We start from the raw sequence: 25183 nt of genomic DNA, 5'->3' as shown, positions 1-25183 counted from the left end.
TCAAGACTAGAAGCAGAACATCTTTGTCCGGATTTACTTCCTTCTTGACCAGCTACCCTCAGAAATAAGTTATATAATAAGCTGATATTTACCAGGAAAAAATGGTAAAGATCCTTCCACAGAATGTAAGTGATCTAAGCCCTAATTATTTTTCTCATTTTATTTGGTTCAGGTATGGGATTAGAAACAATGAGACCATCCTGATAGCAACACTACAGATTTTCAGCTTAGTAACTGTTTTAAAGAGTTCATGACATTTAATAGCATCACACAAGGCAAATGATGAGTGAGCACCTTAGCCCATGGTACCCCATAAAGCACTGGTTAGAAGGTTTTTGTAGGTGCTCTACATTCAGATATCCTCATGAAGCAGAAGGAAATAAACCAAGGTGCTAGAAAATGCTGGATAAATGACAGTTTTAAAAGCCTGCCTGCCATCCTTCCTTCCCTCCCTCTTTTTTTTTTTTTTTCTTTCTTTTTTCCTGAACAGAAAGGATCTTCCCCATGCTTTTGTCAACTTGTGAATCTGACTCTTCCCTGCTTATGCTATTTCTTCAAGCATTTGATAATAATAATAATATTAAAAAAACAAAAACAAAAACAAAAAAACAAAAAAAAAAAACAAACTCTCAAGTTATATGAAGATTTTAATTGCTTTAATTCTAATTTGAAATTTATTTTTTGTTAGATAACTGAATTGAGACCATCCCTGAAACAGTTTTATGAATAAAAGCTGTATACAAAAGTTTCTCCATTCATTGCTGAAAAAAAAATAAATAAATAATAACAAGTTTAAAAGAATAAATGCAATTAGAAAGTAAAATATAATCCTTCTGTGAGAAAGTGAAGAAATTAACAGAAAAAGTACCATAAACAACTTAACAGATGAATGTATTTATGTCAACTCATATAGTCCTTTGTATTCATTGTGAATGTTTCATGTGCACATTGATTTAAAGTTGATTCATAAAGTATTTTTATTCCTATAATTGAACATACACAAATAAAATTGAATGCGTACCAATATATATATTTTTTAAGCATGTGACTTGTCATGAAAATTGCTGTATCTAATTTCTATTCCCAATGCACATAAAATAAAAGTTTATTATATTACTAATAATTTTTATTTGTGATTCTTGAAGGGTATTTTGAAATATTGCCAAAATTTCCATTCTTTGCCTCCAGCCTAATACCAGCCATTTGCAACATAATTTCTAATGAAGTCCAAGTGAGAATGGTAACTAATTATGGGAAAAAATCTCTATATTGCTAAGCTTCATTATTCTATCCCCAAATTAAATATCCTCGTAGTTGATACATGTCTTGTTTGTACGCATTATTGAACCTTATTTTCAAAATAGTGGCAAATTATGTATTTCTAATGAAACTGTATTATCACCAAGGGAAAATATAAAAGATGAGAGTGAAAGTAAAGCTAAACAGCAGTTAGGAAGTCAAAAGGCAGCTGGAAAAGGAAAATTGTACCAGTGGTATGCAGGCAATAATCAAGAATACGCAAAGAGTCTGTTACTCTCCCCTCTTCTCCTCAGAGTAGACAGTCTAATTGTCAATGAATTGAGAGCTATGCATATTTACTGTCACTGTGTTTATAAACCCTTAAATATTTACAGCAGTACGATTTACCTCAAATCAGTGCAAACCAACAGGAAAAGAAAAAACTAATTGATTTGGCAGCAGAGATTTTCCTGACTGTAGCAGATACTTGATGCATATGTATACAGCAAAATGGTTGAAAAGTTTCCAGAAACACAGATACAGAAAATGCTCAGTGCAGAAAATCTTCATGGCATGATTTTTGTCTAGTTTTATTTCACCAGTTTTCCTGTAATATCTGCTCAGTTAATAGGGATAATCTTAATTTAAATTGTCGTAAATTTAGGAATTAACTTCCTAAGCTATGAGACAGTGTGTAAAAGATCATTGGATATTATTTTTGTATCATGAAATGAATGTTCTATTACAATGCAGCACTCTTCTCAGAAAGGAAGTTACAACTACAACAGCTAACATAATTTAGGCAGTTGCTGTATGGATGATAACTGACCATTAAAAAGGCTTTCTTCCACTCAGACCTGATTCTACATTATAGAATGTAGAAATACAATGATTACAACAATGATACAACTCTTCACCTCACCTTGAGGCCTGTTTATGGTGTTTCCACAAGAGACTGTCTCCCTCTGATATGGTTGACATACATTGCTGGGTCAGAAGAGGAGCTTATGGGAACATTTCTACCACAAACCGTGATATTTAACAGATAATCTTATTTCCAGGTGGTTCAATTACAATGGGGAAATTTCTGATTGACTCTTTAGTTCAGTTTTTCCTCTCCACCACTGCCCTAAATAAGAAATGTTTTGTGAAAAAATAAAATTATCCTTCTTGGAAATGAAAGATTTATGCTATCAGTCTTCCATGAGATAGAGGTGAACATCTGTATATAAAAGAATAATCAAATATATATTTTTGTCATAATTATGATATAGTTCTAGTGTCATAAACCTATATCAAGAATAAAATAAGCATTCATTACTCTTTGCATAGATGAACCATAGTTGCTCATGAAAGGTATGTTATTCCTATGACATTTTGACTAGTTTTTTGTAAACAAATAATAAAAACAAATAAAAAACAAATAAAATATTAAAAACAAATAAAAAATATTTTGTAAACAAATAATAAAAACTTTTTTTATTTTTTTTATTTTTTGGAAGCCAACAACATCAACAGGTAAAGGAAAATGACTACTTACAATGTAAGGGAGCACCTTACATTATATTCACTGCTCAAAGTTGTGAATATAATGAAAATATCTGATTTTCCAGATATATGAGGTAGGCATAGCCATAAAGAGGTTTATGGATATATTCTGAACAGCTGCGTGGATCTTTTCTAATTGAAAAGATGCATTGTAGCCAAACTAAATGGCTCATTGAAATATGTTTAATACTTATATAAAAAATTGCTTTAGACAGGAATAGAGAGAAAGCATGTCTTAAATGAAAAATTTCTTAGTTAATAAATGAGTGAAGGTCATCTGATACTAGTACTAAATTTTACCTTAAGACTCGTTGTGTTCTGGGGCACAGTAGATATATTAAAATGCTCCTTTTTTTTGTTGTTTTGGTAGGTATTTCCATTTTTAGTAGGTAAATGCATATTTCAGAAATTATATATATATTTAATTTCCCCTTTCTTCATCCTTTGTTTTTATTTATATTTTCAGTGTGTTTGGCCATTTCCAGAAAAGGATTGGAAGGCCTAAAGTGAACTGTAATTTTAGGTGAGGGCACCTATGTTTTGAGACGTGTGACTCCTGACACAATCATTCAGCTCCTGTGTGACCTTGACGCAATACAAGTGCTGTCAGGATGCTGTCAGGATGCTCCTGATGCTCTTGATTGTGTTTTTGCCTGGTACCTGTTTTGACCATGGTGACCAGTTTTGCACCTAGTCTTCCTAAGCATCAGCAACACTACTACAATTTGCATTCTACTATGAGTCTCATCCTAGCTGATGAGGCTCGTAAATGTTTTGGGCATGTAAATAATATGTAAGAGTGTTCTGACAAATCAAAATCTCATATCAAGCACAATTTCATTCTTAATTGATTTACTGCTGCAAACATGCACTAACAGATCTAAGAGAAATCCCTAAAATGCAGAATGTGTATTGATATGTAAAATAATCTTCACCTCATTCAGTACTTATCCCCATTAAATGAAATATTAAAAAATTAAACAAATACACGGATCTCCAACAAGCAAATTTTTAACTGGTATCTTGTGTGATAATTGTTCCTCATAGTACAAATGAGGTGAAGTCAGAAAATGAATAAAACCACTTTCATCTGGGGATTTCACTGCCACTTGTAACTGCTCACAAAGTCTGTCAGGGCACCTCTGGGACCTGGGCAGGCAGGGCAGGGCCTCGCAGTCATGGCCGCCCCAGCCCCACCCAGGCAGCAGGGTAGGATGGGGGCAGCAGGACAGCTCCAACTCTGTCCTGCTGTCCTGCTCCTATTACACAGCCCTAAGCTCTTCTCTTTGGAAAGTGGTGAAAGAAATGGTTATAAAAGCAATGAATGCTGGAGTGCTCAGGAATGATACAGCTAGGGCTCAGAGTGAGCAAAAGGAGATATGTGTAAGAGTTATCTTCCTGCACAGCTTTGTGCAAAGGGCCCGTCACCTTGGTGGGGAAGAGGTTGGAGGCTGGGGGCAAATCAAGAGGTGTTAGGGAAAGTGGTGAATCACTGGCTGGTGAATCCTCACCTTCCTGCAGAGAAGGAAACATCCTCAGACACTCAGAAAGGAGGAAAGTTCACAAAGATGAGAAATGCAGCCCAGCCAGGACATAGCATACAGAACTGATGCTCACTTGAAATGTTGTGACTGACTAGTGGAAGAGGGCTGTAGGTGACATGTTATTTCCCCATAAAGAGCACAGCTTCCAGAACACTGTTGGTTGTTGCTAGTGAGGCTTCTGCTGTGATGGAAGGTTCAATTTTTATTAACGCTGTTGCTTGTTAACAAACAGCTCTCCTTCCCAACTCTGAAGCACCAAAGTGCTTCATGTGTTTAATTCTTCCGTACTTATGAAAATTAAAAAGGTACCTACAAATTCATCAGCTAAAATACAAGAACTGGCAGCCATAAACCTTTCCACACAATTTTGAGAAAATAATTTTAAATTACGTGTAGGATTCAGATCTATGAGCAGGATTCAAAGTAGCTCAGACCTGAGCAATAAAATGATCAATAACTCTGTCTTTTATCCTCTAGAACAAAACCACAAACATGTCTCATCTCAGTTCATGACCAATTTCTAGGATTTAGGAAGACATTCATTTATTATCAGATTATTTTGCAAAATTTTTCCAGTTTTTCTCTGAGGCACCTTCTACTACCACTGAAGTACATAAAAATCATGGATTAAGTAAATACTTCTTCAATAAGGCATTGTAAGGGATTGTATACATTTTTGTAATTTAGCAAAATAAAAAACAGGTGAGATCTTAGTAATATCTTTTTTGCTTTTAGTAGGAATGTACCGTAGCTTCAGCTTCTTACCTCTGAGTCTTTAATGTGCTTAATTTAAAAGCCTCCACTATCAGAAATTTCTCCTTCTTCCAAACATTTTTAGATTCTCATATAGTTCCCCTTCTTAACTGTTTTGGATAAAACAGAAGAGATTTTTAGTATGTCTAGGACATACTCTAGGACGAGTTACTTTGTCTTCAGATCATTCCCATGACCTCTGTTTCATATCTTTTCCAGTAACTCAGTATCTTTCCAAAGTGTTTTATGAGTAAGAAATTGCCCCAGGTTATACATCCAAAGATCCCGTTTATGCTGGCAACTAAAATATTTCACTGGAAATTTGTCCAGCAGACTATTAACCACTACCAAAACATTACCTAGACCATTTTCACCATCGTTGTATATCTTCTACATTTTGAACATGATCTGTATTTTTGAATTTTAAATGTATAGCTCTGTTTAAATACAGTGCCAATGACAATTTAACAATCTTCTGAGGATCTGTCCAGTTTCCATTGTACGCGACTTAAAAAAGGCAAAGCTTTTGTCTAGTCACAGCCACTATGTTGAACAACTTTTTACTGTGTAGATTATGCAACTGATTCTACTCTGTTTTTCTTTTCTCACAGTAAAGTAAGAAGCGCTGCCTGAATACAACTGGCAGTTTCTTGGCAATGTTACAAAATTTTGTGTTGTAGCTGTGCTCCTAAATAAACAGTTTGATATTGAAGAAATTAAGCATGAATTGCGGTAAACAGCTTCAAGCCAGGAACTAGAGACACTTCTTTTTGCTTTGGAGACACATTGTGGCAGAGTATCTCTGATGGTTATTACTGTGAATTTGATTTGCAAATGAATAGTGCAGATCTGATCGTGTAAAATAATTGCTTAATATTTTCTTTCAAATACATGCAAAAGTCTTAAAATGCCACAAAAAGTAGATACTCGTTGTGAGTATCCTTGCAATTCCAGTTTAACTGATTAACCACTTGAAACTGGTAGTATTTAGCACTGAGATTTACAGTTTCCACACAGGACAGAGAAAATAACTGCCATTTATTAAAGCCATCTATTCACTTTATTACTGTAGATGAGCTTGGAAAAGAGAATATCCACAGAATATTTCTACTATTAAAAAGCTTGAAATTTACCTTTTTAGTTTTCCTCCTACCATTTTATGTAATATATCTAAAAATGCTAACTTAGGCCATCTGTTCTTATTCCTATTTTCAGCATACTTTTTCTGATGTTGTTGCATTCCCTTAGTTTAACTCATTTTAGCAGTAATGAAGCTCATTCTGTGACATTTTGCTACAGGGAAAATCCATGTTTATTTCCATACAATTTAACACACACAATCAAACAATGAATATGCAATTTTGAATATGCAAGAGTTTTGAAAAAGAGAGTTGTGAGAAAAATAAAAAAAAAAGAAAGAAAGAAAGGTCTACTTATAAATACAGAGATGTTACAGTGCAGAATGAGTATTATAATTAGCCTCTAAACACTAAAAAGGAATATATGAGACACTGCCCAGATCAATAAATAGAATAAAGAAAAAATTATTTAATTACAGTAAAAATGAATGGGGACAGAGCTAGAACTCTCTGAAGTTTTACAGATTAATAGTTTATTCACTTCCAAGAGGAGAAAGAGAACAGAAGTAATGAGAAATATTTGCATATATGGATAGCATTTCAAGAAAAAAAAAAAAAGAAAAAAAAAGAAAAAAAAGATTTTTCTATTTTAACCTTTTGCTTTCTATGTTGGGGACAAAGACAAGAATAACTGGCAAAATGGCTGGCCTAAACTTGGCCAGCATCTTTGGGATCCAGATGCCAAGAATTCAGCTGATTAAGCAAATTTTCTGTCCCTACTTTGAACAGTGTAAAAGAATCAGGGTTGGGAATGTGATGTGACAAAACACATCTGAAAATTCAGTTAAACCATCCATAAATAAAATGAAAGGATATAAATAAGCAAACATGTATAAACAACTCTGGGTCATGTGTGGTCATCTGTCTGTTTAAAAGAGCCTAATTTATTTGTTTTCCCAGGATTGCCTTTCACAGATGCTGTGAAGAGATTTTTTCTCCCTCTTTTTTTCTGCAGGATTGTGACTGCAATGTCCATTAGGGAGGATTATTTTGAGAAATAGTCTCCCCATCTGTTGTCTCTTTCAAACAGTGTTAAGTCGTTTTTTTCCTCACTGGAAAAGCTGTCCACATATTCTATATCCACTCTGCAGCAGCAGACAGGAATGAACACCTAGGAAACATAACTGAGTGGAGTATTTTCAAATAACAATGTTTGTTTAACCAAGAGTAAGAATGGTCTTACCTTCAGAAGGAAAACTACGCTCATGAAGAGTGCATCTTTCAATGCACCATGAACTGTGGCATTTAATTAAAACCCTTCATATCTCAACAACACAGTCTGCCTGCAAAAATGCCACTTTTTGTTCTTCCCTCCTACCAGTGAAGCTTTAGTGGAGATACATGGGAGCTAGCAGAAAGGGGCACAGCCTTGCCCTTCACATCATTCAGGGAGAAAGGTGTCCAAGAAGTGATGGTGCAAGTGATGGTGCCTGTTTCCCTGCCTGGTATTTCAAAGACAAACTCTGGGCAATAGGGTAAGTTTATCTATTTCAAGACTGGAAAGAAATAAATTTCAGATGTAACAAACAAACAAACAAACAAACAAAAAACAACAACCAAAGTAATGGTGTCAGGGACAGTAGGCTAATTAGCTTTAATGCAAGTCAAAATTGTCAAAATTTCTGAATTTTTGATTACCCACATCTCCACCGATGTCTGTGAAATTTCAATTTTGGATCTGAACTTGTGAGCTTTGCCACACCTCTCTCTGTTTTTCTTAGTCTGTTTCATAGACCCTGATGAATTATTAAGAAATAAATATATAAAAATAAATAACGTTCTGCTGGTGGTTATGGAAATAGCTACCTCAGAGGCACAACAAGTTGCTTCTGTTGCTGAGGGGTTTGCTCTGAAATTGTACGGATCTTAATTAAAAAGCATCTCTGAAAAAACAAACAAACAAACAAACAAAAAACAACCAGCCACATCATTTTATTTTGAATTCCTAGTTTTAAAAGATGCTGGTGACTGCTGCTAGACAGATATAAAAACAGCAGATTGCCCTTTATTCCTGGATTCATTTTGAGATCACTGTTTTTGACATCATCTGACAAAGATGAAAGTGTACAGTCCATTAGTTTCTTGGCTTTTTCTTTGGGAAAAATACAAAAAAATAAACCAATATTTTCTGAATGAAAATAATCAAATGTTTTAAGGAAATAAATCCTTTTTATCTTCTGCATCATTTTTCTAAAGTAAGAGGAGAGTGTAAAATTAACCCAATAATTAAAAAGTACTTGAAAGCTTCCTCCTAATGGTTTCTTGCAATATCAATTCACTAGCACATCAGTACTATGTCAGAGGACAGAACAGTTTATTTTCAAGTGGACACATTTATTTCATTTTTCTTGTTTTGCCTTTTTTTTTTTTAAATCTAAAAATTAATATTTGCTTTAGTCCAAGTCCCTGCAATAACACATCTCAAGGCCTTCAGACTTCAAAGTAGGCAATGCTGCCTAATTGTGGTTATGATGTTATCAATTTTAATAGCACAATTATTTAATAATTACCATTGCTAATAATAATTACCTTAACCTGACTTGACATTAGAGTGTTTTATATGTTTAAATTTATTTGAACTTAAATATTTTTACAATTATTTTTTTGCTCTAAAATCAATTTAATTTACTGAAGTTTTAATGGGATTGTGTTGATACATGAACTCATTAATTCTAATAAAAATCAGGCCCTCTGATTATACAGCCTTTACAATAAGAGAACTGGAAAACAGAACTAGCTACTTCTGAAATAGAAAGCAGTTTACAATTATCTTTTTTTTTTTTTTTTTTTTCCTTCCACCGGGGGAAGTTGTACAGATCACACAGCATACAAAGTGGGCACCCAAAAATAATTTCCTTTAACATAAAAGAAATATTGATTATAGTTTTTCTCAGGCTGTTTTTATCTAGAAGTTTCACATTTCACAATTTATTTTTAATAAAATTCAGTACTAGAGGAGATTGGATACACCCTCATCAAATTAGTGGACAACACCACACTAGGGCATGCTGTCAATGTGTTGCCATTCACAGAGACCTCAGTAAAATGAAGAAATGACAAAACAGGAATGTTGTGAAATTCAACAAGAACAAATACAAAATGCTGCACATGGGATCTGCCAGCCAAGGGTTGGGAACTGATGGGCAGAAGAGCAGGAAGAAATGGGAGTCAAGAGCATGCCCTGGAAATGATAAAGGGTCCAAGTATTAACAGTTTTCATTCCCCTTTACCTGGCACTCATTAGACCACATCTGGAGCATTGAATCATTTTTAGGGCACCAGAGACAGAAATTTTTAAATAAACTTGAGTGGGTCTCCAGAGGGCCATGAATGTAGCCAAAGGAAGGGAAGGTTTGGGCACATGGAGCAGCTTTCCAGGACCTTCAGCAAGGTAGCTGACAAGGCAGCACTGAAGAAAGGGGTCATTAATCCAAACAGGTCAAATAATAATTCACTATTAGGGATTGGAATGAATTGCCCAGAGAGTTTGTCAAATCTCTGTCCTTGGAGCTTTTCTAGACCCAGCCAGACAAAACCTGGTTTGAATTTGTGCTGATACTGCTTCTGATGAGAGACCCATGTGGTCCTTTCCCACCTGAGTCTGAGTACATCCCAGCAGTGTACCCAGACCTCAGCTTTCAGCCTGATGCTGAATTACATCTTTATATGACAGGTCTTCAGAGAAATCAGTCCCAATTCTGAGAGCTTTGTAGTGCTGAAGAGAGTAAATTCCTGATTCCTTATAATTTCTGTACTTCCTGTCACTGTAGGAACTCATAGCAGTTCCTCAAGCCTCATTTAATCTGAGAAAATAAAAAGTAGTAGGTAGTAGGGGAGACATTTCTTTCTGTTTACATTTGACTTACTAAGTGACATCTGTGGATGATATAGAACTGTTTTGGAGCATTAGTTTTATTAAACACCTGGAACAGAGAGAAACATTGAAACAGAAATCTGCTAATATAGGTAAAGGCTCAAATCTAAACTGCAACTCAGGTCATCACACAACCCACACTTCAAAACCCACACTTCAATGGAAAAGGGCTAATTCCAATCTCATTTCTATTTTATTAATATATGATCCTGTTATTTATGTTATTATTCATGTCATTTATAGGTGCAAAAGAGGACAGTAAAAGAGAATAATAATAATTAAAAAAAAGTAGACTGAAAAAGAAAAGGGGAATAAAAGGATTCTAAGTCTTTTGCAGCCCCAGCAATTTGAGGAGATGCAGTTACAGTTCTGAGTACATTGTAAGTAGTGCAAGACAAAATAACGTGAAACATAGTAAGGTTAACGTTTATGTGAGGAATGTGTTCCTGAAAATCATTACTTAGCAATAGGCTTTCACATCAGAAAACAGAACTTGAGAGGCAGAGATGAAAAAAGGCTATAGGCTTTACAAAACATCATAGGAAAACACTTTTTTTCCTGATTTTCTTGTAATCTTGTAAGCAATACTTCCAATTTCCTGTTATTTTTTCTCCATTTGCTTTTTATTTCATATGCCTAATTTCTCATTACCTTTAATATGTGTCATTTTCCTCATTATTTTTTTTCTCAGCTAAATTGTGAAAATGCTTTTTTTTTTTTTTTTTTTTAGTGGCTTCAAATGTTTTCAATGCCCTTCAACCTATTAAATGAATGAATTTCTATCAATTCTTACAAAGAAATGTAGGATATTGACTTTTTACATTTATGTTTAAAAGCTTATCTGAGAAATTATTTGTTTAACTTCAGACCATTTTTTAATGTAAGCCTTCAGCTACAACTTATACACAGAACATTTGTATCAGTCATGGGAAAAAAACACTGAAAAGACTTTATATACATATTTGACTTAAGCAAGCTCCTTCCGTGTTCTGAAACTCCTCCCATATGATTTTTATTTTTTTTTTTCCTGTTTTCTCCAAAGATAATTAACCTAAGAAGCTGTGACAAATCTCTATCATACAATGAGACAGAAATACCAGCTATTCCCCTCCTCATTCCACAAGTACAGATTAGGAAATTTGGCAGAATTGCTCTCAGAAAAAAAAATGCATTAAAACACTTTTGTTGTTGTTTTTGTTATTTTCTCTGTCAAAACCATTTTTAAGGACTTCTGTCTGTTCCTTCTGAGCTTTCTGAAATTCATCGTAAATTATTATTTTTTTTTAATCAAATTTTTGAAGGTCTTCTTGATTTCTAAGCCTGTTCCCTACAGTACCCAATCCCATCCAGCTCCAGGTTGTCATCCTTACTGAATATGATATTATTTATACTATCATCTAGTTCATTGATGAAAATGTTTAGAAATCGACTCCAAAATAAACATGACAAATCCTACTGAGTACCTACCTCCAATTTAAAAGAAATACATTGAAAATAACCTTTCCAGAAAAGATTTCTAGAACTAAATCATATATCCTTAGTTTGTTCATGAGAACATCATACACAATGTCTAAAGAATTAAAACGTGCACTCCTTTCCTCCGAACACATATGTATTGTTATTAGGTAGCATTTGTTTTCCAGTGTGTACTTGCATCCACTTTATGGAATGTGATCCTACAAAATGCTGACATTTTAATGAGAAAACAGTGATTAAAGTTCTAAAAATTGACATTAGTTGAGGCTGAAGTGTTTTCCATAAAGTAGTGGCCTTTTGTTGAATTAATGAAAAAGAAAAGGCTACACCTCCCTGTGCAAAGACATGGACTTAGATGATGATGTCAGAGACAGCAGTTAGACATGCTCTTAATGCTCATCAAAGTTGTGAGACTTAAACTTGGGCTTTATTTATAAGCATGTATTTCTAGCTGCTTTTTGTAGTAGCTACTTGTCAGGAATTTGCAGACTTTACTCTTCCCCACAAAATATAGGTATTTGCAGAAAAACTGATAAAATACTTCTGAAAGAAGTCTTCAGATAGCTGAGGTCAGTTATTTTCTCTTTCTTGTGCAGAAACCAAGTGTTTGGTGTTGCTGCTGTTCTATAGACTAGGGGAATCCAATAAATGAATGAAACATGATTCATTCTTCATCTGGGAATAAAAATAATATTGTATGTGTGCACAGTTTAAATGAACTGAATTTAGGATACTCAAGTGTTGTTTTATTTTTTATTTTTTTATTTTTTGTAACAGTAAATCAGAAAAAAAAATCTTAAATTTTCAAAAGGTATAATAATCACAGCCTACAAAGAAAATAAAAAAAGATTGGGTTGAACTACTAAAGAAAATATCACAGAATCATAGAGGAGTTGAGGTTGAAAGGGGCCTCTGGAGATCATCTAATCCAAGCCCCTGCCATGCCAGGTCACTCAGAGCACTTTGCACAGGGTCACATCCAGGTGGGTTTTGAATATCTCCAGAGAAGGAGACTCCTCAGCCTCTCTGGGCAACCTGTTCCAGCACTCTGTCACCTTCACAGTAAAGAAGAATTTTCTCATATTCACATGGAAGTTTGTATTTCAGTTTGTGCCCATTGCCTCTTCTCCTGACACTGAGCTCCACTGTAAAAGAATCTGGCCCCATCTTATTGACACCCTCCCTGCATTTCACAGAATCACAGAATTTCTAGGTTGGAAGAGACCTCAAGATCATCAAGTCCAACCTCTGACCTAACACTAACAGTCCCCACTAAACCATATCCCTAAGCTCTACATCTAAACGTCTTTTGAAGACTTCCAGGGATGGTGACTACACCACTTCCCTGGGCAGCCTGTTCCAGTGTCTAACAACCCTTTCGGTAAAGAAGTTCTTCCTAACATCCAACCTAAAACTCCCCTGGCGCAACTTAAGCCCATTCCCCCTCATCCTGTCACCAGGTACGTGGGAGAACAGGCTAACCCCCACCTCACTACAGCCTCCTTTAAGGTATCTGTAGAGAGCGATAAGGTCGCCCCTGAGCCTCCTCTTCTCCAGGTTGAACAAGCCCAGCTCCTTCAGCCGCTCTTCGTAGGACTTGTTCTCCAGGCCCCTCACCAGCTTCGTCGCCCTTCTTTGGACCCGCTCAAGCACCTCGATGTCCTTCTTGTAGCGAGGGGCCCAAAACTGAACACAGTACTCGAGGTGCGGCCTCACCAGAGCTGAGTACAGGGGGACGATCACCTCCCTAAGATCTCCTCTCAGCCTTCTCTTCTCCAGGCTAAACAGGCCCAGATTTCACAGCCTCTCCTTGTATGACAGATTCTCCAGACCCCTCATTTTCTTCATAGTCCCCCAGTCAAATTGGTCTAGCAAATGTGCTGCTTCTTAGATGATTTAAACACCTGTTTGGTTTCACTCCAATATTCACATATGCATATCAGAAAACAGTTACTAAAAGTACCCTTTCAAAATGTTCTTCCCACATTTTTACGTCTTTCCCCGTGCTATTCAGTGTTTCTTATGTATATGTTGCATTTCTTCCTTCTCTCATTGCTAAGTACAGAATACATGCAGTTATAAATTTGTTTATCCCATACAGATACTGAAAGATAACTTCCCCAAAAAGTACACAAGTAGGTTGAAAGATCACTGATCACAACTGTACTGGAAATGATTGAATAGAACTCATCCCACTGAAAGTATACTGTTTCTCTGGAAACAGGCTCTAGTATAATCCCAGAGGCAACAGCAGCATTACCTGGCTGTTACACCTCGCTCTTTCAGAAATGAGAGGATGACATCTCTAACATTCTCCTTTCCCCTTCAGTATAGTGCTTGACAACAAGAAGCAGAAACCACCATAAAAAAAAAATATAAAAAAAAATAATTGGTCTTTATCTTAGACATTTAGCACAAGGTACAGGGAGAAAGCTAGAGTTTGAACACAGGGTTTTGACCTAAGCTCATTCATTATACAGTACAAAAACACTCAAAACACACTACATGCAAGAAACCTTGCTAAAGACTAATACACATTTGAATATGTAACAATACACAGCTCCTGATAATAATGCTTTTCTGAAACTCTTGTGGAGTTGAGATTTCTCTTAGGCATTAATGGTGCTGTTTAGAAAACCATTATTGTGTTCCTTACAAAGTTTCTTGATATGGTGATTTTTTCACATAGGAGTTAGTGTAATGGAACTAGGTCTTCAAGGGTATATTACAGGTTGAGAAGAAAACTTTGACAGGGTCACTGTCAAAGGGACAAGGGGAATGCAGTCTACTGAAAGAGTTTTGTGATAAAAGAATGCTGGATATTTATAGTAAAAAATAATGTTTGTTAAGGCTTTTCCTGGCAGGAGCTTGTGAATCTAAGTACAGTAAGAGAACTCTTAGCCAAAAAAATATATTTTCTTTAATGTTTAAACACAAGATCAAAGCACATAAACAAACACGGTATTTTGGGATTGTGTTTTCAGTACATTTGGGCTACCAGCATTTTTTCTTGTAAGTCAGATACTCAAAAAGCAATTGCTCAGAATAGAAACCTGGTGAAACAGCTTAAATATTTCTGAAAAAAAAATCGATTTGCATAAAAAGATGAAATACTACTATGTACATATTTTAGAAAATAGAACCTTTATTGCTAACCTCTTAAATAATTCTAAAAACACATAGATAATCATTTCCCTAGTAGCATAAAATCTTTTTTTTTTTTTTTTTAATAAAATTGATTGGTTGAATACCCTGAAAGTTGACCCCAGCTTGATTGCTTTCTTGAAAGAATTATTATTTTTGCCATTTTCATCTCAGTTTTCTTTTACTCTAGCAGCTTAAGTGAATCATCTTAATTGTAAAAAATAACACTGAAATAATGTTTAAATTCTACTTTCTCAGTTAAAAAATTAAATCCATCTGGAGTTCTACTTTGCCAATCTAGAATATCCATCTTCTACACAATGATATGCAATCTGTCTAACTACATTCAGTATTTACCAGGAGAAAGTAGTAGTGAGATTTAATATTACAAAGTGATTATTATTAGTTATATCACAATAAATAATTAGATTTAAGTTACATTTGCCAAAATATAGAGGACTGTATATACGTGAAGCACTGTAGTTTTGAGTTCATCTACTTAGCCTTGGTATGAATGTATTAATTGCAGTAATGTTTAGTTAGACTTGATTGAAACAAAACCAAAAACAAACAAACAAACAAACAAAAATGTTTTAAATGGCCAAAATTTCCTCTCCATTAATAAATAAACGTTCCTAATCTATGATTTCAGTCTGTCACTAAAAAGCGTAGTTTCTCTTCAGTTCATGTACATACAACTTCTTCACAAAATATCTAGGAATATTTTGTGCAAAAGAATTAAAAGCGAACTAGACCTAGAACTAGTCTAGAACTAGACTAGACTAGACTAGAACTAGAACTAGAACTAAACCTAGTTCACTAGGTCTTCTAGTTCTAGAAATCTCCATCCACAGTCCCTTGACTTGGCAGTAAGTAGTCAGACCTAGCAGTTCCTCTAGTAGAGAATTTTCTTTATCAGTGAGATAATAACCTATCAGGAATACACACACCATCACAGACATACATACAGTTATAGCCACTTAAACCACGAGCTATCTTTCTTCTAAGAGATGAATTTGTTCTGCAAGATTCATTTGATTTCTAGTTGTTTCCATTTTTTAATAAAAATGTATATACTTATTAGTAAACAGAAAATGTTTTAGAAGGTGGGCCTTGGGAAAAGTCAGCAATTGTATCAAAGCCTAGAATGTCATCTAAGGAACACTTTTTATTGACTTCACTATGCTAGGAGAATCTTGGAAGAAACCAAAATTTTTTGTTACTATTAATACCATGAAATACCATGAAATTTCTATTTAGCTTTAAGGAAGTCTTTTTTTTTTTTTTTTTTTTTTTTTTTAAGTTTTATATTCATGCAGTGTTCAAATGGCTTTTTTTTGTTGTTGTTGTTTGTTTGTTTGTTTTACTTTGTTCTTGATCTTTGTAACTCAGGTATTTTATTTTTGGATAAAAACAACTTGAAACATTCCATATATTTATCTAAGAATCATAAGATTAGGTAACATGAAATTAACCGTGTCTCCTAAATCATCACTAGGCAGCTTAGCTACAAAGAAGTTTTGATTTTTTTGTTTTATTTTGTTTTTTATTTTGCCTTTGAGAAACCATCTTTAACATGACCTATAAAAGCCAATCTCTTACTCAGATTTTATCAGCCACCTGAAAGGTAAAAAATAAAGTTTAAGAACATTTTATATTTATATATATATATATATATATTTCTTTCTTTCTTGTCTAATGTAACACAAAGAATGACAAGCTGAAACAGAAAGGACTTCCAGATAGGAAAATGATGTATGTTATCTTTTCTGTGGATAACTTGGCAATCTATTTACATTGGCAGTGTATTTTACCTGTTCTATCCTATCCTATCCTATCCTATCCTATCCTATCCTATCCTATCCTATCCTATCCTATCCTATCCTATCCTATCCTATCCTATCCTATCCTATCCCATCCTATCCTATCCCATCCCATCCCATCCCATCCCATCCCATCCCATCCCATCCCAATACTTTCCAAAAGCCAAAGGGGGTGCTTTCAGCCATGGAAGAAACTACTTTGGGAGCAGTGAATGAGTAGATGGGTTGACGTGAGTTCATTAATATATATATATATATTTAATTTGCTTTTTCTCATATACCCTTTTGTCTTCTTTGGTAACGTATGATGCAATATTTGATACACAGGAAAAGTCATTTTAGTGGTAAGGAAGAGACAGATTTTCTTTGGGCTTAACGATACAGAGTGTTCAGGAAAACTATGGGAGCTGGGAGCCTGTTTGTAAATGAACAACATGTCTGACAAAGTACAATAGGATTCTCTTGTGAGTATTGCTCTAGTCTTGTACAGAAAGTATGTTTTTGGAATAATCACTTCTTTGTTTAATTATTTTTCATTATATTTTTTCCATACAAAACCTTTAAGTAATTTGCTATGAACATGCCACATTTGTGCTCAGGGATAAGTTAATACGTGGGATTGATTTATCACACACAAAGCGTCGGAGAAACATTTGACACTAGGCAGTGTCCTCATGTAAATTTGGTCCTTTGTGATAATTTATTATGATGGAGTTCCAAAAGATTGCTGTCTGATTTGAGTTTGTAGACACAAAAAGCAGAAGCCTGTGCTTCAAAGACCACATGTTCAAATAGAACACAGCAACAAGATTTTTGTTTTTTGGAGCAGTTACATCTGCTATAGATAAACAATATTTTTCCCTGCACGGGATATCATCATAACCAGAGATTATAATATTGAAATGTATTAAGGGTAAAATCTGTTTTTGCTTTCTCTTCCTCCAAGCCAAGACTGAAAAGAACTGCAGGATGATTTTGTATTTGGCGTTGCAAACAAATTGTCTATTCCTTGATTATTGGTGGGTAATTTTTAGGACTCATGGTCAAATATTTTGGTACTGAAATTATGTTAGTTCTGTATCTACTATCAAGGAGCACTGAAAAATGTGACTTGGCCTTTGTATAGTCTGCTGATTGTACAAGATGCCAAAGACCCTAATTCCCACTATCTAAGTTGATGCCCAAAGGCCAACGGCATACATCTGAAAATAAAAGTGAGGTGAACAATAGATCGTAATATGATACATGAAAGACCACTGATTTACAATTAATAATGTAAATAGAAAGGTACAGATAATATGTAATAATAACATACCTACTAGAATAATATTATCAGTGGGCTATTTTTCTGTACATCTTAATGAACTCCAAGCAGTGGAGGATTAATATAACACTAACTCTTTTTGAGATAACCTACATGTGATGGGAAGCCCAGGGAAAACAAACAAACAAACCTGACCCCCCCCCCCCCCCCCCCCCCAATAAAATAAAATAAAATAAAAGAAGACTTTTCTTCATTTGCAGGCTCTTTGCCTCTCTAGAGGAGCGTAATGAGCTGGACCTCTGGAGTAAATCTGCAGAACAATTTTGTAGGGAGTTTTCAGACAGAATGGGTGTGAAACATTTTGATATGAGACAAATTTCAGTAAGTAAATTGTACTGTAAAGTTGATATTTCCTATGTTACATGAGACAGAGGTGCTATAGCTAAGACAATAACATTTGCATGCTTCAGATGCTTAGATCAGCTATAAGCAATTTTAACTCCCTAATCAAAACACACACAACATTGTTAACCTTCACAGGGATGTTTTGATTACTGATGAGAGAGACTACAGCACACCACACAAAGGTGGCATGTTCACAGGTAATGAAATGAACTATGAGCTATTAATATTTAAATATGCAAACATACATATATACACAGAGAGATACGTGGAGACCATTGGGAATACTTTATAGCTTTTTATCTTTGAAGTAGCTGTATTTCATAGATTGGTGAAATGACTGAATTAAGAATAAGGTCACTGACTGGAAATATTAAGAAACAGGTTCATAACTTGATATTTTGCTTGGAACCACTGATAAACATGCAGTGAATGTGTTAGATATGGGCTCCAGATTATCACAGAAGATAACAGCCATTTCCAAAATGCATTTATTTCAACTAATAACATTGATTGCCTTTTTATTGTTGTAGTTAAATGTGATGGCTGGAGGCTGGATATTTGTTTTTTTTGAGATTCCAGGAAAGCAACTAGTGTACCTATATGTTTTTGATGGATAAATTACATTCTGCATTTGGACATTGGGAGTTACCAGATTAGCCCAAGTATTGGCAGGTCTGAGCAGGATCCAAGTGTCAAATTTGGTTCAGGCTACTCTCAGAACAGATGGAAATGTTGCTACCTTTATTTTGTGAGAAGCATTTCACTTGCTCTCCATTTGAGCACTCCTTAAAAGAATTTTTTTTTTTTCTCCTTAGAGCTTCACAGGGGTAGGTTTTGAACTGAAACAGTATCAGGTTGCAGCTGCCATTTCCGATGATTATATCTGCACACCAAGCTCTGGTTTGTAAGCAGGTTTGAGGAAGCTTAATGCTGTCTATATTTGCCTTGCTTTTAGGCAGAAAAAAAAAAGGGGGGGGGGTCAAAAATTTGTTACTGTGGATCATGGTCCAACTGTCTGTTTTAGAGTGAGGTGCTCTGCCTCTGGGAAATCACGAGATTCTCTGTTTGTTTGTTTGTTTGTTTTTGTTGTTGTTGTTTTATTGTTAGTTTTTTGTTTTGTTTTTTGGTTTTTGGCCCTAATAGCAGCTAAAATTCATGTTTGTACAATGGAACCTGGGATTCTGGTTCCAAAACTTGGCCAGATCCAGCTTTTATAGCCATCTAGCATTTCCCCTTTGTCCAGGAAGCATTTCCTGTGTTGGTCTAGCCAGATTTTATTAGGGGGAGGGGAGATGAAGACCTTGCATATTCTCCCTAATCCTATCACACACTGAATCACCTCATTGATACTGACTCCACCAATGCTGCTTTCCCCATTTCCTGAGTTACTTAGCAACAACCATCCCTCCCTTTTCCACTCCCCTGATCCATCCTTTTATTTTTTCCCCTGTGCAATCACGATTTCCAAGCTGTTTAGAAAAATGAGGATCCTCAGCAGCATAGGGCAAGCTTTTCCTTCCAACCTCCCTTTTTATGCCTGCCAAATCTTTCTTGCCTCCAAAGCAAAAATCCAGGCTGCCTGCATATGTGTAATCAAAGGTTAAAAAGCACCACGGCTGACACCACGCATGTGTTAATCTGTGCTGCTGCAGCAGAGTGCATCATTTCCACTTTGACCTCGGAGTTAATCTGCATTCAGGCAGAAGCTCCATTGCTTTATTCATTCTTTTTTTTTTTTTTCCTTTTTTTTTTTCTCTTCTTTCTTTTCTCTCATCTACCCTTTCCACTGCTGTATCGGATTGTTGCATGTATGTGAGTGGTTCTGTAAATGTGTGCATGTGTATGTGTTTCTCCTTCCCTTGACTGTTTTTATTCTGCGAGTGTTTGTGTATGTGCAGTTTTTCTTTTCTTTTCTCCCAATTATATTATTGCCCTAGATCTGGAAGCTGCTGCTTGCTGCCTGAGCTGACGTTTTTTGATTATATCTGCAAAGGGCTTGTGCAGATCTAATTTCTGCCCCCCCCCCCCCCCCCCCCCCCCCCGCATATTAATTCCCGCAGCTGGGTGCAATGTATCATCCCACTGACGGGACCTGGTAGGGAGGGGGAGAAGAACCACTACCAAAAAAAAAAAAAAAAAAAGAAGGGGACGGATCCATCTGCAACCGAGAGAAAAGGGGAAAAAACAGGGCTGGGGGGGGGGGGAGAGAAAGAGATGATTCCTCCAAATCCAACAAGCCTGGGGAGCACTGCACTCTTGAATCCTGCATTTTCTCTCAAAATGATGGTGTGGGCACTTGTGTTCCTCTCTCTCATCCAGTGGTAAGATGTGCTTTCTGATTCTGTTTGTTGGGGGGGTGGGGGGGAGGAGGGCTGGGGGTGAAGACGCTGTTTGCAAATTCGCAGAGCTGTCGTGAGAATGCTGGAGGTTTAGATAGCGACATTACGTTCATCTATCTCCTAGCAGATGAGATCTTATAATGTTTCATTTCTCTTACAATTGTGGTTGCTCTGAAATGGACAGGGAGTGTGAGCAGCGGGTGTGTGTGATGGTGGTACATGCCGGGTGTTTCATGGAATTTGGTGCCATATTAATGAAGCCTTCTCCCTCTGAATTATTGTTTGCTAGAGTGCATGGAGTTATAATGCAGCTGTGTTTTGTGGGTAGAACATCCATGCCTTCACGCTTGTTTCCACCTAAGCAGCTGCATCATGGCCGTGCCTGGGCTTTGGGCTCTGAAGCGCTGTATATTTGTTCTGTAAGGAGCCAGTGCAAGGATCTAGGACCAAGGACAGGGATGCAGATCTCTGCAAAACCTCCGAAGGCAGGTAGTGAGCTGCTGCCTGCATTTGCTGGTTACTGAGATGTGTTTAATGCTGATGAAACAAGCAGTGGGATGTAATAGAGTGTGCAAATCACATAGCCGGTCAGATTAGACAAATATTTACAGTAACATTTACCCCCACGTGCTTACACATGTACTGTTTGAAGACAACATGTGCAAGCATGCTGCATGTGTGTATTGTACACATAAATGTAAAGAGGTAAAAATCTTAATAGCAGAGGAAGAAGGAGTTTGTATATGGATGTGCAGAAAGTGGAGGGGGAGAGTAAGTACTACTGCAGTGCCAAGCAATATGCTGAACCAGGCATTCTTACAAAGGTTTCTGGACTGTACATTTAACAGTTTAGATGAGCAAGTAGCATTGCATTGTAAAGTACTTGGTCTTTCAAGTCCTAATAGACTTTTCCTCACAGCTGCACAAGCCTTGTTGACATTTATACACTACAGAAGTTAGTACCAACTCCTTTTTCTCTCTTTTTCTCTTATTAATGCTGTAGTCATACAGGCTTCTCATTCAGATTTACCTTCTTTCTGCTCCCTTCCTTTTCCTTAGACACTGCCATACAAAAAAGTGGCTTAATTTTTTTTTTTTTTTTTTTTAAACTGAACTTTGTAGCTGCAGATGTAGGACTTTAGTTCCAAGCAAAACAAAAGACAAAAATTACTGACCAAGGAAATTAAAAGTTGCTGGATTTTACAGTAGCTTTCATCACAAACAAATAACTTTGTGAAGAATTCCCCTAAAATTAAATGTAAAATGGCTGAAAATGAAGTAGAAAGTGAAATAAAACTTAGTGAGCCTACCAGAAAAGAGACCTTGTCAGAAGCCAGACAAGCATAAGGCATGTCTGATTTTGTAAGAATTCTTTGTGATTACTAAGTGAATAGAAAGCAATGGAAAATGAGCTTTTATTGGATTTCAAGAAAGCAGTTCACCTAAGGACTTCAGCTGAGGTGACTGTACCTGTGTTTGTATTGCTCTGTGTAATTCTTCCTTCTTTCCCACTGGAAAGTGCTCACTTTACACAGACACAGTCTCAGATTATTTTACTGTAAAACTTCCACTAAAATGATCCCTGATAGTTAGTTTAATTTGCTTCTTTTCACTCACTTTTCAGCTACAGAATTTTGCCAAAATTATTTCATTAGCTTTAAAAGAAACTCTTCATAGTAGAAATTAAACTTTTAGCTCAGCAAAGTGTTCTGTTTTCTGTTCATAATCATCTGATAGCCAAGATGGTTTGCTCTGAAACTTTCCTGACATCATATTTTAAGGAAAAACAGACAGAGAAGTAATATTAAGGAGTTACAATTAAAGAGGAAAATTCTTTTTAGTGCTTTACAAAAATATTTTCAACGAGTCAACATGAAAACATGATTTTATTTCTAATAATCAAGACACCTTTCTCTTCCTGTTGTGGAAGAAAAATTAGTGTTAGCTTTGGGAAGACATGGACCAAGAGAGAGTTAGGAAAGTTGAACTTAGTGTCTATTTATAGCCACAATGAAAACTTTTCTTTCTTAGAAACTCATCAAACAGATCAGATAGAGGGCAATATAATTGTATTATGTGTCACTTGTCTTGGACATTGAAATTCTTATAGGGCAATGTAACTGATCACTAACATGTGCTCCATGTTATGTGTGTAAATAAATGTGTTGAAAACAGTCAGTACACACAGATGTTTAACTATTTGCAGAATCTTATCAAAGTAGTTGAACATAAATTGGTTGTTAATTTTGTGCAGAGGTTTTTCCTATTTCAATATAAAAAAAAAAGCTATTCTCTGGAGAAATTAGTTGTTTCACAATTGTTGATAGTTTGGAAGATCAGAGAAAGAAGAAGAAAATTAAGGTACAATTCAGGTATCACTGAAAGCAACAAACCATGATTTGAATCAATTCAGAATAAATGTCACATTATAGCACAGCAGTACATTACCTTTACAGTGATTTTATATCATTAGTTTCATAACATTCACACAGTACATCTTTACAACTCTGCACACTAAAGTTTTAGGAAGCGTTTCTTTCAAAATTTCATAAGTTCCTAACTGTGCTGCAAATACTGCATAAAGTTAAGTTCCTCCATTATCCTATCACTCAAACCAGTGTAACAGCACTGTGCAACCCACCCTTTTGACTGAAACACTCATAGAAAATGAGTCAAACCAAATTCCAAATGTCTGTGCACCATAATACTGGGTTTGAGACAATATTTTTAAAATGTACATAGAATACTTTAATATTTGCACATATCAGTATGGGGTTTAATTGGAAATAATATTTGATTAAACTTATTGTATACTACATAAGTAATTAATGCATATTGCATTTATTAAAGCTCACTTACCAGCAAAGTTTCAGATAGATTGAAAGCTATACCCTATGTACTGTTTACATATGGGTTTTATTTGTTATTTTTGTCCAGTCCTTAGCTCTAACACATTGACAACAAAAATCACATGAACACAGTGCAGAGTAATGCTGGGACAGTGGCTACTTTTTTTTTTTTTTTCCTTGGAAGTGCCCAAGTATTGGAATGACAACGTTTCTACAATGTTTCTATGCTACAACTAAATAACTTAAATTGAAAACTGTCAAGAATGATCAGGAAAAAAAAAAAAAAAAAAAAAAAAAAGCACAAGACAATCATTTTAACTCTAAAATACCTTGGTGCATATATGAACGAGCATATTTTTCTTAGCAAATTACACAGCATGGAAATGAATAAAATTGTTTTGTTCCTGTAAAGCACTAGCAGTATCAGCTGGTTTCTTGCACCGTGTGGTACATGATATAATAACAATGATTAAGAGGGGCATGAATATCCCTGAGCTGAACAGTCATTTAGAATTACTGTAAAGGTTGTTAACATCAGTTTGGAATCAACCTTGCAGATGTAGTTATTCATATACTAACTTCCAATTCTTTCATGCAGTGCATAGCACTTCTGTAAAGTCAGAGGTCCTGTGGAAGTCACCTGGAGCATTACTGGAGTATGATGTTGCTCAGCAAGAGACAATTTCTCAACAAGGAATAGTCCCTTGTAAAGAAGCACCACAACAGAAGTTGTGAATACAAATGCTGTTAAATGATGACTTTATCCTTGTCTATGGTACAATGAAATTGCAGATTTAGTGCTGACTGGCCTATATACCACCGTGTATTTCAGCAGAGCTGAGACTGCATGGACACAGGACCTTCACTCTACTTGAAAAATTCAGGGGTAGCAAGGAGAGTGAGATTGTCTTGAGTTTTTCATAGCCATACTGCATTCCTGACTTTTATCAGTTATCAGCTGTAATGGTAATACATTCAAACTGATTCAGAGAAGGAATTTGGAACAGCTATGATTCTAATAAAAAGACTGCAAAAAGCAATGTTATAAAGCAGACTAGAACAAGTAAATAACATTCTCACTATCTAGTAATTTTAATGGAGCATAAAATATTGTAGATATTTTCTCCCTACTTTCAAGTATATAATGGTTTGGAAATGTGTATTAAACCCTTTAACTAACTTCTGTTTTTTTGGCTATTCCACGTAACCATAACTTGCATACTAATATTCATGTATTCCAAATTACTCTGATGAATATGCAAAGTGATATTAGAAAGCCTTTCAAAAAGTTTGAATCCTTGAAAATCTGAGAAATCAAACTTGTTAATAGTAAATAAATAAATAAACAAACTAACAGCAGCTTTAGAAATGAATCTAATCTTTAATTGTAATAATCACCATGCAATTCACGTTATGTGTCTTCTCAGTGGCCATCTAAACCATGTCTTTGGTCATGAATTTAAACTGTTCTAGTTCAATGCTATCTGGAAAAAAAATATCTTGTTGATTTGAATTGTGATCATGTTGTTTTCCTGTTATATATTTGTTCAGTTTTTACAAGTCAAGAAACTCCGTAACATTGTCCAAAAATTTAAAAGGAAAGAAGATTGACAGGAGTGAATGTATGAAGGCAAAGGAAGTACATATCTGGTCACAGGAAACTCATTGCAGGTCTCCATCCCACTATGCTTAAACACTTTTGTACCTCAGTAATGACCACCACTTGCTCCAAAAAAGCACTGAATCATGACTTGAAAACATGAGTTATTAGAAGATTAGATAAAAC

The 25183-nt window shown here is 35.4% G+C and overlaps 1 protein-coding gene across 2 annotated transcripts in view; it reads left to right on the top strand.

Annotated features, from left to right (window-relative positions):
• The first annotated feature begins 19885 nt into the window (after positions 1 to 19885).
• The window catches only part of GABRG2 (gamma-aminobutyric acid type A receptor subunit gamma2), a 77686-nt gene continuing 72388 nt past the window's right edge, over positions 19886 to 25183 (top strand). The window contains exon 1 of one of the 2 annotated variants that reach the window (XM_068697753.1): positions 19886 to 20530. In XM_068697753.1, coding sequence (XP_068553854.1) covers positions 20424 to 20530 — 107 coding nt within the window. In that variant the 5' untranslated portion in view covers positions 19886 to 20423. The remainder of the gene's footprint in view (positions 20531 to 25183) is intronic. The other variant, XM_068697752.1, reaches the window with a different exon arrangement.

The sequence above is a fragment of the Anas acuta genome, chromosome 14 (assembly GCF_963932015.1).
Source record: "Anas acuta chromosome 14, bAnaAcu1.1, whole genome shotgun sequence".
NCBI classification, from domain to species: domain Eukaryota; kingdom Metazoa; phylum Chordata; class Aves; order Anseriformes; family Anatidae; genus Anas; species Anas acuta.
The sequence above is the reverse complement of the archived record's forward strand: the minus strand, read 5'-3'. Positions and strand labels throughout refer to the sequence as shown.